The following is a 20,552-nucleotide window of genomic DNA, read 5'->3' on the forward strand; positions in this document are numbered from 1 at the left end:
CAGCAACGAGGAACTCTGGAGGAAAGGGAATCAGGAGCCAGTGGAGAAACAAATACTAAGGAGAAAGTGGGGTTGGGTTGGGCACACCCTTAGGAAACCAGCAACTACCATCACACGGCAAGCCTTGACGTGGAACCCACAGGGAAAGAGGAAGAGGGGACGGCCTAAAAACACCTGGAGGCGGGACTCTGAGGCGGAGCTGAAGAGGTTGGGAACCAGCTGGGGAGAGGCGGAAAGGACAGCCCAAAACCGTGCTGCATGGAGAGGAGTCATTGATGGCCTATGCTCCATTGGGAGCGATGGGCCTAAGTAGTAAGTAAGTAAGTATAGATTAGAAAAAGTCTAACTTGAGTACAATAGTTAATAACTAAAGCAACAGACTTTAAGCATACGAATACTTAGTGTGATAATATATACATAGTTATTCTAACAGTATTTAATTTATTTGCGACATCATTACTCTAGCTGTTTGGATTTAAAAAAACGAAAAATCATGCTAAGAGGCGCTGTACCCACACAATATGAACTGGGGTGGTGTATGTGGGAGCTAGCAAGCGGTTGTTTCTAATAGCATCTTTTTTCCCACGCACGAGGCCAGTGGATTTTGTTTTCAAACAACTTTATTAACACAAAAACCACAAAGATATCTGAAAGTACTGCTGAATGAATGAATGAGACCACCAAGATGGAGGACTATATGCAAGCACAAAAGTCTCCAAACTGGAATTTTAGACAAAACCTGAGGTGTCAAATGTACGGAGTTTGCTAAGTATAAAAATGAGCCGAAATTCTGAAAGAAAGAAACTGCTTTTCTAGATGTGTCCACAAGATGACGCACTAGCAATTCTTTGTATCTTTGTAGATGATGCTACATATGTAAAAAAAACAAAAAAAAACACATAATCTTAGTGCACCAGTCGAGGAAAATGAGCAATCTACATAAAAAACATCATGTAATTTGATTTTGACATATTTTTTTTATCCTCATAGATTGAAAATCTCAACTACAATCGGTAGAAAATGGATGGATGGATGGATAGATTGAAAATGAACACCACTGTCACCATATTGACACATAATTTATTCAAAAAGTATAAATAACAACAAATAAAGATAGAATACTATTAACCGCAACATGTAATTGTAAAAAAAACAACATTATGATTTGTACATTTTCAGAATGTGTTTGTTCTATTTTTAAACAAAGAAAACAATCTGAAATTGTCTTTATTTTTTAAGTAATCGTGCTGTGATTTTACCAGTCTGGCCCATTTGGGAGAAGATTTTTCTCCATGTGGCCCCCGATCTAAAATTAGTTCGACACCCCTAGACTAAACAGAAGGTAATTAGACTTTTATAATCAAAGTACTGTAGATGTATAAGAGTTTCCCCTTGAAGAAGGCCAATGCATGTACTTCACTGACAATAAAAAGGTAAAACCGCATATGTTTTTTTAATTTTATAAAAGTAAATAAATGTGGGCGACATGTTGCACCAGACGTTCGTGGGTGTGCCTCACAATGCGAAGGTCCTGGATTCGATCCCCGAGCTCGGGGTCTTTCTGTGTGGAGTTTGCGTGTTCTCCCCGTGATTGCATGGGTTCCCTCTGTGTATGCCGGCTTCCTCCCACCTCCAAAGACACACACCTGGGGATAAGTTGATTGGCAACACTAAATTGGCCATAGTTTGTGAATGTTGTCTGTCTATCTGTGTTGGCCCTGCGATGAGGTGGCAACTTGTCCTGGGTGTCCCCTGCCTTCCGCCCGAATGCAGCTGAGATAGGCTCCAGCAACCCCTGCGACCCGAGAGGGACAAACGGTAGAAAACACATGGATGGATAAATAAATGTGACTAAGACTAATTGATAACATTTTTATGAAAGTGAATTATTCTCCTATTTTCTCATTACCCTTTTAATTAGAGACCCATATTCATATTAAAGGTAAGTTAAAAGTTAAAGTACCACTGATAGACACACACACACACTAGGTGTGGTGAAATTAACCTCTGAATTTGACCCATCCCCTTGTTCCACCCCCTGGGAAGTGAGGGGAGCAGTGAGCAGCAGCGGTGGCCGCGCTGAGGAATCATTTTGGTGATTTAACCCCCAATTCCAACCTTTGATGCTGAGCGCCAAGCTGGGAGGTAATTGGTCCCATTTTTATAGTCTTTGGTATGACTCGGGCGGGGTTTGAACTCACGACCTACCGATCTCAGGGCAGACACTCTAACCACTAGTCCATGTTAATGAAAGATTATGAAATAAAAGAAAACAAAAACCTCCAAAATGTGTCACCTGTTTTGAAACTCACCGCACATCACCGCGATATGGCAATACAAACTAAATATAAATTGAGCTCATACAAAAGTCCATTGTTTTGTACCTTCTCAAAATAGGCAACTCTGATAAAAACATTAACCAAGGAGAAATACAAATTTCCTTGCGAGCGTTGGCTGGACACAAACGAAGATGATAACGAGGTGGTGAGAGAGCTTCCTGCGACAGGGGAATTCATCGCAGAACCCCTGCCTTGTATGTATGCAGTATCTGAGTTTGTGGTGACGTGTCAAGCGACAACGGACTGAACGATGTTGTTGTGTCGTGCAGTGATTAAGTACAGAGTGACCGTTTGCACCGGGATCCTCGGCGGCAGCGGCACGGACGCATCGGTTTTTCTCAATCTCATGGGTGACCACGGAGACACTGGAGAACGGCAGCTTGTCAACTGCAAAAACAACATCAACAAGTTTGAGAAGGGAAACGTAAGTGGATATACAGTCGCGATCAAAAGTCTACATACACTTGTAAAGAATATAATGTCACGGCTGTCTTGAGTTTCCAATCATTTCTACGACTTCTATTTTTTTGTGATAGAGTGATTGGAGCACATACTTGTTGGTCACAAAAAACATTATTGAAGTTTGGTTCTTTTATGAATTTATTATTGGTCTACTAAAAATGTGAGCAAATCTGCTGGGTCAAAAGTATACATACAGCAATGCTAATTAGTAACATGTCCTTTGGCAAGTTTCACTGCAATAAGGCGTGTGGGGGGGGGGGGGGGGGGCCTGCGGACCTGCAGCGAAGCGGAGAGTGTGTCAGGATCGGCTGCGAGATTAGTGACAGGTGGGTGGATGACACAGCTGTTAGTGTTTGTCTGATCACCTGTCGCTCTGTTAAAGGCATCAGTCGGGAAGAAGAGGGGGTGGTTGATGGTGGAGAACAAGCAAGAGACTAATATGGTTGAAAAGCACAACAATCATTGTTCACAAAGATGAACATGGCTGACATGTCCGTCATTGGCGGTCCAGGGAACCCGCAGGAGCAAGACCTCCACAAGGCGCTTTTGGTAGCACATACACAAGCTTCTGATTGAATTTTTGACTACTCCTCTTAACAAAATTGATACAGTTCAGCTAAATGTGTTGGTTTTCTGACATGGACTTGTTTCTTCAGCATTGTCCACACGTTTAGGTTAGGGCTTTGGGAAGGCCATTCTAAAACCTTAATTCTAGCCTGATTTAGCCATTCCTTTACCCCTTTCGAGGTGTGTTTGAGATCATTGTCCTGTTGGAACATCCAACTGCGCGCAAGACCCAACCTTCGGGCTGATGATTTTAGGTTGTCCTGAAGAATTTGGAGGTAATCATCCTTTTTCATTATCCCATTTGCTCTCTGTAAAGCACCAGTTCCACTGGCAGCAACACAGGCCCAGAGCATAATACTACCACCACCATGCTTGACAGTATGGTTGGTGTTCCTGGGATTAAAGGACTCACATTTTCTCCTCCAAGCGTATTGCTGGGTATTGTGGCCAGTAGCTCACCAATTGATTTTACAGAGGGTTAAAGTTTATTCGCCTAAACCGGCCAGTGTGGCTGCGTGAGTACGTTAGCAAACCTCACTCCCTGACGACTTCAAGTATAGGGCTGCCAGCGTGAACTTTTAGCCCACTGGTCAGCACACTCGCCTCTCACGCCGGCAACCAAAGTTTGGGGCAGCAGTGGCAGAGAGGGCCGCACCAGCTGGTTTACATTTGTGTAACTGTTCATCTTAGACAATATGCCTCTATTTAATGACAAATTAACACAATAGCACAACAATATCTGCTTTCTAATTATACAATTTCAATATTGCAAGTCATATACCAGTGAATAAAACTCAAAATCCTTTTTTTTTTTGTCAAAACAGCTTGAAATTATAAACAATAATAATAATTAGAATGTCTTGTGAATTGATGCAAAGTTTGAGTTGTGGGTACCAACATTTTGTTATTGTTCCAACAAAACCAGTTCATTCCCTTTGTTTGAGTGATTCTCTGATGTTTTTATTTTGTAAAAGTAGCTCTCAGAAGAACAGATCTGAGCAGTAACATATTGTGTCATTTATCATTCTATTTTTTTGTCAAAATTATTAAGGACAAGTGGTGGAAAAATATTTTTAATCTACTTGTTTAATTACTGTTAATATCTGCTTACTTTCTCTTTTAACATGTTCTGTCTACACTTCTGTTAAAATGTAATAATCACTTATTCTTCTGTTGTCTGGTACTTCACATTAGTTTTTGATGATATCACAAATTTGGGTATCAATCCGAAACCAAATCGTTACATGATCATTGGTCATATTCAAAGTCCTCATGTGTCCAGGGACATATTTCCTGAGTTTCTAAACATAATATACATTTAAAAAAATTAAAGCAAATGTCGTGATGCCAAAAAATATGAATGCAATCATAGTAGTATCGACTAGATACGTGCCTGTACTTGATATCATTACAGTGGATGTTCCGTGTGGATCCACCAATGACGTTTGTTTACATTTTGACGCCTGTGAGCTACTGTGTGTAGTGAATCATATTTCAAAAGGTTCAGAGAATCTGGAGAAATCACTCCGCGTAAGCGGCATGGCCGTAAACCAACATTGAATGACCGTGACCTTTGATCCCTCAGACGGCACTGTATCAAAAACTGACAACAATCTCTAAAGGATATCACCACATGGGCTCAGGGACGCTTCAGAAAATCACAGTCACTAAATACAGTTTGTCGCTACATCTGTAAGTGCAAGTTAAAGCTCTACTATGCAAAGCGAAAGCCATTTATCAACAACATCCAGAAACGCCCCCGGCTTCTCTGAGCCCGAGATCATCTAAGATGGACTGATGCAAAGTGGAAAAGTGTTCCGTGGTCTGACGAGTCCACATTTCAAATTGTTTTTGGAAATATTCGACATCGTGTCATCCGGACCAAAGGGGAAGCGAACCATCCAGACTGTTATCGGCATAAAGTTCAAAAGCTAGCATCTGTGATGGTATGGGGGTGCGTTAGTGCCCAAGGCATGGGTAACTTACACATCTGTGAAGGCACCATTAATGCTGAAAGGTGCATACACGTTTTGGAACAACGTATGCTGCCATCTAAGCGCCGTCTTTTTCATGGACGCCCCAGCTTATTTCAGCAAGACAATGCCAAGCCACATTCAGCACGTGTTACAACAGCATGGCTTCGTAAAAAAAGAGTGCGGGTACTTTCCTGGCCCGCCTGCAGTCCAGACCTGTCTCCCATCGAAAATGTGTGGCGCATTATGAAGCGTAAACTACAACAGCGGAAACCCCGGACTGTTGAACGACTGAAGCTCTACATAAAACAAGAATGGGAAATAATTCCACTTTCAAAGCTTCAAAAATTAGTTTCCTCAGATCCCAAACGTTTAATGAGTGTTGTTAAAAGAAAAGGTGATGTAGCACAGTGGTGAACATGCCCTTTCCCAACTATTTTGGCACGTGTTACAGCCATGAAATTCTAAGTTAATTATTATTTGCAAAAAAAAAATAAAGTTTATGAGTTTGAAAGTCAAATATGTTGTCCTTGTAGTGCATTCAACTGAATATGGGTTGAAAAGGATTTGCAAATCATTGTATTCCGTTTATATTTACATCTAACACGATTTCAAAACTCATACGGAAACAGGGTTTGTATATTTTATTGAAAATCCCATGTTTGTGTGAGTATGGCTCCAGTAGAGTCCACAAAACCCCACATACCGTATTTCCTTGAATTGCCGCCGGGGCGCTAATTAATTTAAAACCTCTTCTCACTCATGCGCTTACCAAAGGCATGCGGTAAAAGTAAGCATGCGCTAATTATTTTAAAATCTCTTCTCACTCCGGCACTTACCAAAGGTATGCAGTAAATATTTGAGTGTGATGTAAGCTTGGACCTTAAATCCTACTGAATAGCTCTTAATCTTATTCCATTTATGCGATTTCAAATTACCGGTATTGAAATCAGCCTCCTCCATTTTGAAAATGATGACAGGGGAAGTGTCACTCGTGACGTCACAAGTTTGACCAGGCGGTAATACTAAGCATGCGCTAAATATTTTGGGAAGCGAGTTTGACCCGGCAGTAATTCAAGGCAGGCGCATACTATATGCCCTGCGGCAATTCAAGGAAATATGGTAATTAGAAATACAGATGTAATGACATAATTACGATTTGCTTTCCTCAGCTGGACGAGTTCATCGTTGAAGCCGTCACCATCGGGCAGATCGGCAGGGTGAGGATCGGCCATGATGGCAAAGGTGGTGGCTGCGGCTGGTTTCTTGATAAGATCATAGTAAGAGAGGATGGACAGGCTGAAGCACAGGCCATCGAGTTCCCGTGCAGCAGGTGAGTGATCCTGCCTCAGGTGTAGGTAAATCAGACATTGCTTTTAACACATGCATGGTGGCGTGAAGATGGCTGGATCGCAATGAGGACGACGGGCAGATCGTTCGAGAGTTAGTCCCATTCTCTGATGGACAGCGTCTCTACAGTAAGATTTTGGTTTCCCCATTTTAAGCCACAGCACGATGGTCCTTATTTACTACGTGCTCTTGTGCCTCGTAGATATTGGCTACCACATCGCAGTGAAGACAGGCAAAATCCCAGGGGGCAGCTCGGACTCCACAGTCTTCGTCAAGCTTTACGGGGACAGAGGTGACACCGGTAAAATGATGCTGGTGGTCTCTGACAACAACCTGGGAAATTACTTTGAGACGGGTCGCGTCGACATCTTCACGGTGGAAACCTCTGATGTTGGACAGGTGAGACATTGGCTTTGGTGTAGATCTGCCTTATAGCCTCAGGCTTCTGTCTTTCACTTCCAGATCAACCGCCTGATGATCGGCCACACCAACGAGGGTTTACGGGCCGGCTGGTTCCTGGACAGCGTTCAGATTTTGGTCCCTCTGAACGGAAAGCACTACATGTTTCCCTGTCATCGCTGGTTGTGCAAGGGGGAAGCTGACGGCAAAACGGAGGTGGAGATTTACCCCAGCGAAATCCTGGACACACAGCAACGTACGTCACACACCTTGTTCACACTATCCTGCTGTTTGAGTGCATCCAGAAAGTAAACATGTTGCTTTGTGGTTTTACCAGTGATCAACTATGAGGTGTCAGTTACAACTGGAGATGAGATGTTTGCCGGCACAAATGCCAAAGTGTTCATTCAGATTTACGGGGGAAAAGGCAAGACTGAAGTCATCGCTCTTGACAGCCGGTCCAACAACTTTGAAAGGAACACCACAGACATATTCAAGGTATCATCAAAACGACCCATGAAAGTGTTCAAAACAATTGAGCCGCAACCACTCTTGCTCTTCAAGATCGAGGCCAAAGACGTGGGGAAGGTTTTCAAGGTCCGCATCGGCCACGATGGCTCGGGGTTGGGATCCGGCTGGTTCCTAGAGACAGTGGACGTCAAGCACACCACGATGGCTATGGTGCCCAAGGAGAAGAAGAAGGAAGACAAGAAAAAGAAGAAAAAGAGAAAGGAGGTGGAAGTAGGAGAGGCTATGCAGGAAGTGGTGCTGACATACCATTTCCCCTGCTCGCGTTGGCTGGCTGGAGGAGACGATGATGGCGAGCTGCAAGTGGAGCTGCTGCCTGTTGGCGCAGAGGAACTGGAAGGTACAACGCAACCATAGCGATGCAATATTGCCATCTGATTAAAACGATTGTAATATCAAAATAATTATGGTGTGTGTACCAAATGGAACAGGAAGACGCAGATCTTATAATATCCTGCTCCATCACTGCGATATAACAATAATAATGACAATACAGATTTAATGACATTATAAAACAATACAATCACAAGATACATCCTATTAAACCATACATCATAAATATTGACAGTTCCTGCAGTCCTGGGTTCAAATCCAGGCTCGGGATCTTTCTGTGTGGAGTTTGCATGTTCTCCCCGTGAATGCGTGGGTTCCCTCCGGGTACTCCGGCTTCCTCCCACTTCCAAAGACATGCACCTGGGGATAGGTTGATTGGCAACACTAAATTGGCCCTAGTGTGTGAATGTGAGTGTGAATGTTGTCTGTCTATCTGTGTTGGCCCTGCGATGAGGTGGCGACTTGTCCAGGGTGTACCCCGCCTTCCGCCCGATTGTAGCTGAGATAGGCGCCAGCGCCCCCCGCGACCCCAAAAGGGAATAAGCGGTAGAAAATGGATGGATGGATGGGTTAGATTTTATACATCCAAAAAGGAGTGGGAAGAAGTGAAACTTATTTACTCCCACCCTCCATCCATCCATCCAATTTCCTCCGCTTATCCGAGGTCGGGTCGCGGGGGCCGCAGCCTAAGCAGAAAAGTCCTGACTTCCCTCTCCCCAGCCACTTGGTCCAGCTTCTCCCGGGGGATCCCTAGGCGTCCCCAGGCCAGGCGGGAGACATAGTCCTCCCAACGTGTCCTGGGTCTTCCCCGTGGCCTCCTACCGGTCAGACTTGCTCTAAACACCTCCCTAGGGAGGTGTTCGGGTGGCATCCTGACCAAATGCCTGAACCACCTCATCTGGCTACTCTCGATGTGGAGGAGTAGCAGCTTTACTTTGAGCTCCTCCCGAATGACAGAGCTTCTCACCCTACCTCTAAGGGAGAGCCCCGCCACCCGGCGAAGGAAACTCATTTCGGCCGCTTGTACCCATGATCTTGTCCTTTCGGTCATAACCCAAAGCTCATGATCATAGGTGAGGATGGGAACGTAGATTGACCGGTAAATTGAGAGCTTTGCCTTCCGGCTCAATACAGCATTCGCATTACCGATCCGCCTGTCGATCTCATGATCCGCTCTTCCCTCACTCGTGAACAAGACTCCGCGGTACTTGAACTCTTCCACATGAGGCAAGATCCCTGCCCCAACCCGGAGATGGCACTCCACCCTTTTCCGGGCGAGAACCATGGACTCAGACTTAGAGGTGCTGATTCTCATCCCAGTCGCTTCACACTCGGCTGCGAACCGATCCAGTGAGAGCTGAAGATCCTGGTCAGATGAAGCCATCAGGACCACATTATCTGCAAAAGCAGAGACCTAATCCTGCAGCCACCAAACCAGATCCCCTCATCGCCCTAACTGCGCCTAGAAATTCGGTCCATAAAAATTATAAACAGAATCAGTGACAAAGGGCAGCTTGGCGGAGTCCAACCCTCACTGGAAATGGCTTATAATTTCCTGCCCCATCACTGCGATATAACAACAATAACAATGACAATACAGATGTAATGACATTATATAACAATATAATCACAAGATGCATCCTATTTAACCGAATACATCACATATAATTAAAGCCATGGTTAGGTTTTGTATATCCAAAAAGGAGTGGGAGGAAGTGAAACTTCCACCCCTAACTACTTATTATTTACTAATCCCACCCCTTATTCTTAAGGGATGGGAGATTTTTTTTTGTCACTACGATCCATACAGTCTTTAATTTACTGGTCTTATTTTAATATTCCAATAATAATCTTTATCTCACATACAAACACATGTTTTGGCACAAGCATACAGTGGGGCAAAAAAGTATTTAGTCAGCCACTGATTGTGCAAGTTCCCCCGCTTAAAATGATGACAGAGGTCTGTAATTTCCATCAAAGGTACACTTCAACTGTGAGAGACAGAATGTAAAAAAAAAAAAAATCCAGGAATTCACATTGTAGGAATTTTAAAGAATTTATTTGTAAATTATGGTGGAAAATAAGTATTTGGTCAACCATTCAAAGCTCTTACTGATGGAAGGAGGTTTTGGCTCAAAATCTCACGATATATGGCCCCTTTCATTCTTTCCTTAACACGGATCAATCATCCTGTCCCCTTAGCAGAAAAACAGCCCAAAAGCATGATGTTTCCACCCCCATGCTTCACAGTAGGTGTGGTGTTCTTGGAATGCAACTCAGTATTCTTCTTCCTCCAAACACGACGAGTTGAGTTTATACCAAAATGGATACATGGATGATACAGCAGAGGATTGGGAGAATTTCATGTGGTCAGATGAAACCAAAATAGAACTTTTTGCATATAAGTGATCACTATTGCCTGCCTTATAAATAACCCTTATTCTCTAATCCAGGGGTCACCAACGCGGTGCCCGCGGGCACCAGGTAGCCCGTAAGGACCAGATGAGTAGCCAGCTGGCCTGTTCTAAAAATAGCTCAAATTGCAGCACTTACCAGTGAGCTGCCTCTATTTTTCAAATTGTATTTATTCACTAGAAAGCTGGTCTTACTTAGCTCGACATTTTTAATTCTAAGAGAGAGAAAACTCAAATAGAATTTGAAAATCCAAGATAATATTTTAAACACTTGGTCTTCACTTGTTTAAATAAGTAAATGTATTTTTTTTTACTTTGCTTCTTATAACTTTCAGAATGACAATTTTAGAGAAAAAATACAACCTAAAAAATTATTTTAGGATTTTTAGACACATATACCTTTTTACTTTTTACCTTCCTTCCTCTTCTTTCCTGACAATTTAAATCAATGTTCAAGTTTTTTTTTTATTGGTATGAATAATAAATACATTTTAATTTAATTATTAATTTTAGTTTTCTGTTTTTTCGACGAAGAATATTTGTGAAATATTTCTTCAAACATATTATGATTCAAATTCAAAAAAAATATTCTGGCAAATCTAGAAAATCTGTAGAATCAAATTTAAACCTTATTTCAAAGTCTTTTGAATTTCTTTTAAAATTTTTGTTCTGGAAAATCTAGAAGAAATAATGATTTGTCTTTGTTAAAAACATAGCTTGGTCCAATTGGTTATGTATTCTAACAAAGTGCAGATTGGATTTTAACCTTTTTAAAACATGTCATCAAAAATCTAAAATTAAGCTTAATCAGGAAAAAATACTCATGATGTTCCATAAATTATTTTTTTCTATTTTTCAAAAAGATTCAAATTAGCTAGTTTTTCTCTTCATTTTTTTCGGTTGAATTTAGAATTTTAAAGAGTCGAAATTGAAGATGAACTATGTTTAAAACAATTTTTTTTAATTTTTTTCGTGTTTTCTCCTCCTTTAAATCATTCAATTAAGTGTTTTTAATCCCTACATAAAACCTTCCGTAAAAGGAAAAAAATGTATGACAGAAATACCCATTTTTTTATTTATATAGATATATTTATTAAAGGTAAATTGAGGAAATTGGCTATTTCTGACAATTTATTTAAGTGTGTATCAAACTGGTAGCCCTTTGCATTAATCAGTACCCAAGAAGTAGCTCTTGGTTTCAAAACGGTTTGTGACCCCTGTTCTAATCTCTAATGGGGTCCAATACAAGAGCTGGACTTTTTAATTATGCCTTATATATGCGTTAATTTAGTATTTGTATCATATGTGTACTTCTTATGGGCACTTGTAAGATCTGACCTTGTTTCCCGTCAGTGATGTTGAACAGAAGGTTAAGAAAGAGTAAGTCATTCATCCCTTGTATTGTCTCACAGTCAACACCTACGAAGTGTGCGTCTTCACGGGTGATGTGCTGGGAGCTGGGACCGACGCCAAAGTCTTCATTAATATTTACGGCGATAACGGCGACACTGGAGAGCGTTATCTCAAGAACTCTGACAACATCAACAAATTTGAACGAGGAGAGGTACTCTGCAGCTCTGCGTATGTTGTCTTGACGCTACTTTTAAGCAGCTTTTTTTGTCTCACCGCACACTATAATAAAACATGATCCACCGGCACTGATGTGTGTTCTGGTTGGATTACAAAGGCCCCTCCTCCCATGGCGGGCTGGCCAACTGTGACTGAGAGGATCTGAGGCATCCACTCTGTCACTGAACCTGTCCTACTTTTACTCATTACTTTGAATACAACTTATGATTTATTCAGCCCTTCATTACACCTGGCTTTGCGGGGACATACATCATGTCCTCAGACAGTTACATCCTGTTCATTTGGGATCTTGGATACCAGAGCTATCCCACTTGTATACGATAGGTTTTGAATACAAAACCAGCCCTAAATGAACTTTTAAGTGTAAAAGCGTACTGCAAAAGGTGTGTCTTTATTTAATTACAGGGGACTTTAAAGATTCCAATATACATTTAACATCTAGAAGTCATGTTTTGGATACGCTTTGGTATTCATTTTATGTGAATTTTACTCCATAGTACCATTTTTTTTAACTGACTTTTTACGTGTGTTTAAAAAAGTTTTTTTGTTGTGGACATTCCCTTTGAAAGGTGTCCTAATAAAAATACAGAAAAAACATACATCATGCACAAAAGTGCACTTTATTTGTTTTAAACTAGTGTAGTGGTGTCCTGTACAAAAAGTACACTTTAATTTAGTGTTGTTTTGATATGTCATCTTAGTGACATCATTTACAAAAGTGCCCATATAGCTTGTTTTAAATTGTCTCTGACAATCTTGCACTTTCTGTTTTGGAAATGACATGAATGTTTGTGCCACTGCTCAATAACTGTTTAAAGGGGGACATTATCACCAGACCTATGTAAACGTCAACATATACCTTGATTTTGCAGAAAAAAGACTATATATTTTTTTAACCGATTTCCGAACTCTAAATGGGTGAATTTTGGCGAATTAAACGCCTTTCTATAATTCGCTCTCGGAGCGATGACGTCACAACGTGACGTCACATAGGTAGTCAATCCGCCATTTTCTCAAACACATTACAAACACCAAGTCAAATCAGCTCTGTTATTTTCCGTTTTTTCGACTGTTTTCCGTACTTTGGAGACATCATGCCTTGTCGGTGTGTTGTTAGAGGGTGTAACAACACGATCAGGGATGGATTCAAGTTGTCTTACGTGGACTGCTAATCGATGCTAACATGCTATTTAGGCTAGCTGTATGTACATTTGTAGCTATATTTGCATCCAGCCTTTCCCTCCCTCCACATTTAATGCCAAACAAACACTTACCAATCAACGGATTTAAGTTGCTCCGGTGTCACAAGATGCGAAAGTCCTGATCGTTTGGTCTGCACATTTAACCGGCGATGCTAAGGCAGACATGGCACAGAGATGTATGGATATCCTGCAGATGCATTTCCAACGCTAAAGTCAACGAAATCACAAAGGTGAGTTTTGTTGATGTTATTGACTTATGTGCTAATCAGACATATTTGGTTGCGGCATAACTGCCAGCTAATCGATGCTAACATGCTATTTAGGCTAAGTGTATGTACATTTGTATCTATATTTGCATCCAGCGTTTCCCTCCACCCACATTTAATGCCAAACAAACACTTACCAATCGACAGATTTAAGTTGCTCCTGCACATTTTACCGACGATGCTAAGGCAGACATGGCACAGAGATGTATGGATATCCTGCGACACTCAATCGTTGGTTAGAAGGCGATCGCCGAATAGCGTCAATAGCTATTCGCTCAATAGCTTCAGTTTCTTCTTCAATTTCGTTTTCGCTATCTGCCTCCATACTCCAACCATCCGTTTCAATACATGCATAATCTGTTAAATCGCTTAAGCTGCTGAAATCCGAGTCTGAATCCGAGCTAATGTCGCTATATCTTGCTGTGCTATCTGCCATCTTTGTTTGTATTGGCATCAAAATGGACGGTGGCTTCACAGATAGAGAAAATCAGGCACTTTAAAGCCCTTTTTCGGGTTATTCCATGATGGGTAAAAAAAAATTTAAAACTTCTAAAAATAAAATAAGCCACTGGGAACTGATTTTTATTGGTTTTAACCCTTCTGAAATTGTGATAATGTTCCCCTTTAATAAATACAGTTTGGGTCAATTGACTTAGTTGTGATTTCCTTCTCTGCATGAAAGTTTAAAATGAGCATATATTAATGCAGTATGAACAAGAATATTTTAATGTAGACACATAGAATCATCATACTTCTGTGATTATATGTATTTAGTGTTAATACAAGGCTAAGGCAAAATATCGAGATATACATTAAGTATCGTGACACGGGTTAAAAATATCTAAGTATAAATAAAAGGCCATATCGCCCAGCTCTACGACCAAGTAATGTCAGAATGGCAGCTACTGAAACTATCCTCATATTGGGCTATGTTGATCAAAGTTTTACCTGTAAAATGTCGTTGAGAAATAAACACAAAAGTATGTATGTTTTGCTGACTAGGAAATAAAGCAACTATTTCCACTTCTACCTGGTAGTTGCATTTTTAAGAAAACGAAACAAAAGCCTCCTCACAGTCTAACAAACATTTTCTTGGAGCCACTGCTAAAGTGTAAGCACTGTATGTGGACAGCCGAGCGGAGGAAGATCTCTGCTAAAATGCCCTCACAAGTACATCAGTCAAACTGTGAGGTCACAAATTGCCCATTGTTAAAGAAAGACTTCAAAACATAGGCATTCAAAACTGCATCCAAGGTCACGCCCAAATGCATGACCCTTATGATTTGACGCGTTGGTATATATTGTTTAACATGGGTTGTGGTAGCCATTTTTGTGTTGTTCATATTTCGGTAGTCCTGATTATATTAAGGTAAATTAATTATTTGTTGTTTAATGAATATTTATTATTTGTTGTTTAATGAATACTTGGGCCTACTGCGCTACTGCACTTTGGTGTTGGTCATTATGGTTTTTGTAGCCAATGTTGTGCTATTTATATTTCTCTGGTACTGCCTATATTAAGTTAAGTTCTTTTTTTTTTTAATTAGAAAGTGATTTAAGTTCTGTGTCATTTTCTGCACCCGTGACGAAAGCATATAGGGGCGCACAGATGACACCGATTGGACAAATGTGGCCTAGTGGTTAGTGTCCGCCCTGAAACCGGTAGGTTGTGAGTTCAAACCCCGGCCGATAGAGATGCGCTGTTTGCGGTCTCAACCGCGGGTCGGGCGGTTGACATGACGAAAAAATAGATTTTAATTATATTCGGGCGGGTGGCGGTGAACTATCCAGAAATATTTGATATGCATGGTTCTGTGATCGGTATCCCTGGCCATTCAAAGTGCCATTCAAGACCCGTGTCATAATGCGAAGCAGTCGATAAGAGACGTAATTATTCTCCTGAAAGACTGCCGGCAGTCACCCAGATAATGAGTATTAGGGCGTGCTATGAAGCCATTGGCTTTGTCGCCTCCTACAACATACAGGTGCTGGTCATATTATTAGAATATCATGAAAAAGTTGATTTATTTCATTAATTCCATTTAGAAAGTCAGCTGACAACCAATGAAAACCCTAAATTCAACATCTCAGAAAATTAGAATACGGTGAAAAGGTCAGATATTGAAGACACCTGGTGCCACACTCTAATTAGCTAACTAACTCAAAACACCTGGAAAAGCCTTTAAATCAGGGTTAAGGAACCTATGGCTCGCGAGCCAGATGTGGCTCTTTTGATGACTGCATCTGGCTCTCGGATAAATCTGAGCTGACATTGCTTAACACGATAAGTAATGAATAATTCCACTTGTAATCACAGTGTTAAAAATAACGTTCAAAATATAAAACATTCTCATGCATTTTTAATCCATCCATCCGTTTCTACCGCACCTGTTCAAGAAGTTGCGTTAAAGGTAAGAAGTTATTTATCTATCATTGGTTAGTGTGGGGCTTGCCCTCCTGGGGGTTCTTCAGACCACCAAGCACCGACATGAGAGCCTGTTTTAGGGTTAAAATATTGTTTTATTCTTCAATCAGTCCCTCAGTTGCGTTCCAGCAATTGTCTTATTCTCTTTCGTTCTCGCTCGCGCTCTGGCTCCAGCCCCAGCCCCAACCCCGTCTCTCCTCCTGGCTGCTGCTTATAACAGAGCGACAGATGATTAGATAACAAGGCCCAGGTGGGCCGTCTACACACCTGTCGCTGATTTCAGGCCGATCCTAGCAACACCCCACTTCGCTGCAGCCCCGCAGGCCACGCCCCCTCCACATTTACTCATTTAGCTTCAGAATAACATTGTTATTACAAATAATAAGAGACCTATTATACTCTAAAAATGTTGGTCTTACTTAAAAATGCAGTTGTGTTCAGTGTTAAAAAATATTATATGGCTCTTAAGTAAATACATTCTAAAATATTTGGCTTCTTGGCTCTTTCAGTCAAAAAGGTTCCCGACCCCTGCTTTAAATGGTCTCTCGTTTTGATTTTGTGTGACACACAATCATGGGGAAGACTGCTGACTTGACAACTGTCCAAAAGATGGCCATTGATACTTTAAAGAAGGAGGGCAAGACACAAAAGGTCATTGCCAAAGAGGTTGGATGTTCCCAGAGCTCTGTGTCCAAGCACATTAATAGAGAGGCGAAGGAAAGACAAAGATGTGGTTGAAAGAATTGTACAAGCAAGAGGGATAACCGCGCCCTGGAGAGGATTGTCAAACAAAACCGATTCAAAAATGTGGGGGAGATCCACAAAGAGTGGACTGCAACTGGAGTCAGTGCTTCCAGAACCACCACGCACCGACGTATGCAAGATATGGGCTTCAGCTGTCGCATTCCTTGTGTAAAGCCACTCTTGAATAAGAGACAACGTCAAAAGCGTCTCGCCTGGGCTCAAGACCAAAAGGACTGGACTGCTGCTGAGTGGTCCAAAGTTATGTTTTCAGATGAAAATAAATTTTGTATCTACATTGGAAATCAAGGTTCCAGAGTCTGGAAGAAGACAGGAGAGGCACAGAATCCACGTTGCCTGAAGTCCAGTGTCAAATTTCCACAATCGGTAATGGTCTGGGGTGCCATGTCATTTGCTAGTGTTGGTCCACTGTGTTTCCTGAGGTCTAGGGTCAATGCAGCAGTCTACCAGGAAGTTTTAGAACACTTTATGCTGCCTGCCGCGGACCAATTTTATGGAGGTGAAGATTTCATTTTCCAACATGACTTGGCACCTGCACACAGTGCCAAATCTACCAGTACCTACCTGGTTTAAGGACCATGGTATCCCTGTTCTTAAATGGCCTGCAAACTCACCTGACCTTAATCCCATAGAAAACCTATGGGGTATTGTGAAGCGGAAGATGCGAGATGCCAGACCCAACAATGCTGAAGAGCTGAAGGCCACTATTAAAGCAACCTGGGCTCTCATAACACCTGAGGAGTGCAACAGACTGGTCGACTCCATGCCACGCCGTATTGCTGCAGCAATTCAGGCAAAAGGAGCTGCAACTAAGTATTGATTGCCGTACATGCTGAAACTTTCCATGTTCATACTTTTCAGTTGGCCCACATTTCTAAAAAATATTTTTTGGTACTCGTAACTAATATTCTAATTTTCTGAGATGCTGAATTTGGGATTTTCAGTAATTGTCAGTACTAATCATCAAAATTTAAAGAAATAAACATTTCAAATATATCACTATGTGTGTAATGAATTGATATAATATGTAAGTTTCATGTTCTGAATATAATTACTGAAATAAATCAACTTTTTCATGATATTCTAATAATATGAACAGCACCTGTATAACAAATTGGACCAAGCTATATTTCTAACAAAGACAAATATTTTTTTTTAATTTTAATAATAATAAGTTTATATGATATATTTTACAAATATTCTTCGTCGAAAAAACAGACGCTAAAATGAAGAATTAAATTAAAATGTATTTATTATTCTTTACAATAAAAAAATGTATTTGAACATTGATTTAAATTGTCAGGAAAGAAGAGGAAGCAATTTAAAATATAAAAATGTATATGTGTTTAAAAATCCTAAAATAATTTTTAAGGTTGTATATTTTCTCTAAAATTGTCTTTCTGAAAGTTATAAGAAGCAAAGTAAAAAAATAAATGAATTTATTCAAACAAGTGAAGACCAAGTCTTTAAAATATTTTCTTGGATTTTCAAATTATATTTGAGTTTCGTTTCTCTTAGAATTAAAAATGTCGAGCAAAGCGAGACCAGCTTGCTAGTACATAAATACAATTTATTAAATAGAGGCAGCTCAATGGTAAGTGCTGCTATTTGAGCTATTTTTGGAACAGGCCAGCAGGCGACTCATCTGGTCCTTACGGGCTACCTGGTGCCCACGGGCACCACGTTGGTGACCCCTGATCTACAATCTTTAAAGGTCTAATGTGTTATACGTTGTTCTAACACTTACTCTCTCTTTAACTTTATATTTGTGTTTGACATGCAACAGACCGTTTATTGCTTTTTTTGTTTTGTTTTGCAGGAGGATGTTTTCATCCTGACAGCTATTGATTTGGGTTCTCTGAAAAAGCTTCGGATCCGTCATGACAACACACGGTCATATTCAGCTTGGTACCTTGATCGTGTGGAAATAGTGGACACAAAGGATGACACAACGTAGGTGAAACTCACACCTATTTAATACTTTTTTTTTTTCATTCATGGGCCTTTTTGTCACATGTAATTAAGGGGGAACTGCACTTTTTGGGGAATTTTGCCTATCATTTATTTATGTGAAACAGGCACACGTATGTTTTTATATTTTTTTCCAAATAAACACGAGCAAGAGTCAACTAACAATAGGGCCAATAGGAGTCGCTCTATTGCACCGCATCGCGCTCTAAAAACATCCAAAAGCCTCCAACAATGATTTATATACACGCAGTAAGTATATAAATAAAGGAGTAGCAGGCACATTCATGATAACATGTAATATTTAAGTATTTTGTTCATTTTGAAAAGATGGCGGCACATTAATTTCACAGACTCATCACGATGAGGAAAAATACTATAGTCTATTCCAGGGGTCACCAACCTTTTTGAAACCAAGAGCTACTTCTTAGGTACTGATTAATGCGAAGGGCTACCAGTTTGATACACACTTAAATAAATTGCCAGAAATAGCCAATTTGCTCAAATCTCTCTCTCTCTCTCTCTCTATATAGATATATATATATATATATATATTTTTTTTTTTTTTAAATGGGTATTTCTGTCTGTCGTTCAGTAGTAAATTTTTTTTTTCCTTTTACAGAAGGTTTTTTGTAGAGAATAATTGATTGAAAAAAACACTTAATTGAACGGTTTTAAAGAGGAGAAAACAGGAAAAAATTAAAATTATATTTTGAAACATAGTGTATCTTCAATTTTGACTGTTTAAAATTAAATATTCACCCAAAAAAAGAAAATTAAAACTAGCTAATTGAATCTTTTTGAAAAAATTAAAAAGAATAATTCATGGAACATTATTAGTAATTTTTCCTGACTAAGATTAATTTTAGAATTTTGATGACATGTTTTAAATAGGTTGAAATCCAATCTGCACTTTGTTAGAATATATAACAAATTGGACCAAGCTATATTTCTAACAAAGACAAATCATTATTTCTTCTAGATTTTCCAGACCAAATTGTTTTTAAGAAATTCAAAAGACTTTGAAATAAGATTTAAATTTGATTCTAAAGATTTTCTAGATTTGCCAGAATAATTTTTTTTGAATTTTAATCATAATAAGTTTGAAGAAATATTTCACAAATATTCTTTATCGAAAAAACAGAAGCTAAAATGAAGAATTAAATTAAAATGTATTTACCATTTTTTTAAATAAAAAAAATAACTTGAACATTGATTTAAATTGTCAGGAAAGAAGAGGAAGGAATTTAAAAGGTAAAAAGGTATATGTGTTTAAAAATCCTAAAATCCTTTTTAAGGTTGTATTTTTCTAAAATTGTCTTTCTGTAGGTTATAAGAAGCAAAGTAAAAAAAATAAATGAATTTATTTAAACAAGTGAAGACCAAGTCTTTAAAATATTTTCTTGGATTTTCAAATTCTATTTGAGTTTTGTCTCTCTTAGAATTAAAAATGTCGAGCAAAGCGAGACCAGCTTGCTAGTAAATAAATACTTTTAAAAAAATAGAGGCAGCTCACAGGTAAGGGCTGCTATTTGAGCTATTTTTAGAACAGGCCAGCAGGCGACTCATCTGGTCCTTACGGGCTACCTGGTGCCCGCGGGCACCGCGTTGATGACCCCTGGTCTATTCAATCCTCTTTTCCTTCAACCCCAACAACTACTACTACTAATCATGGCAGTCTTCATGAGAGTCAACAAAGACTAATCTGGGACGAATGATGATCCACAGCCTTAAATTTGTTGAAGGACCAGCTACAAAGTTTAAAAGCTGAGTGATAAGCAGCTGTCAGTGCTAAACAATAAATTCTAACTACAAACATAATAAAGCAATCACTTACTGTACAAGGTGTGCTCTCAGTGGGATACTGACTGATGGGATATTAGATGAAGAATAATCATAATCTTCACTCAGGAAAAAAAATGGACGAGCGTCCCTTTGTGTCTTTCACGCTATCTACAAAACCCAAAACCAGTG

The 20,552-nt window shown here is 39.9% G+C and overlaps 1 protein-coding gene across 1 annotated transcript in view; it reads left to right on the plus strand.

The window, feature by feature from the left end:
• loxhd1b (lipoxygenase homology PLAT domains 1b) overlaps positions 1 to 20,552 on the plus strand; it is a 78,328-nt gene that overhangs the window by 18,259 nt on the left and 39,517 nt on the right. The window contains 10 exon segments of the mRNA XM_061899202.1: positions 2,398 to 2,533; positions 2,609 to 2,763; positions 6,514 to 6,674; positions 6,743 to 6,819; positions 6,894 to 7,090; positions 7,154 to 7,346; positions 7,428 to 7,588; positions 7,655 to 7,958; positions 11,778 to 11,929; positions 18,430 to 18,563. Coding sequence (XP_061755186.1) covers positions 2,398 to 2,533; positions 2,609 to 2,763; positions 6,514 to 6,674; positions 6,743 to 6,819; positions 6,894 to 7,090; positions 7,154 to 7,346; positions 7,428 to 7,588; positions 7,655 to 7,958; positions 11,778 to 11,929; positions 18,430 to 18,563 — 1,670 coding nt within the window.

Source organism: Nerophis ophidion, linkage group LG01 (assembly GCF_033978795.1).
Source record: "Nerophis ophidion isolate RoL-2023_Sa linkage group LG01, RoL_Noph_v1.0, whole genome shotgun sequence".
Classification (NCBI taxonomy): Eukaryota; Metazoa; Chordata; class Actinopteri; order Syngnathiformes; family Syngnathidae; genus Nerophis; species Nerophis ophidion.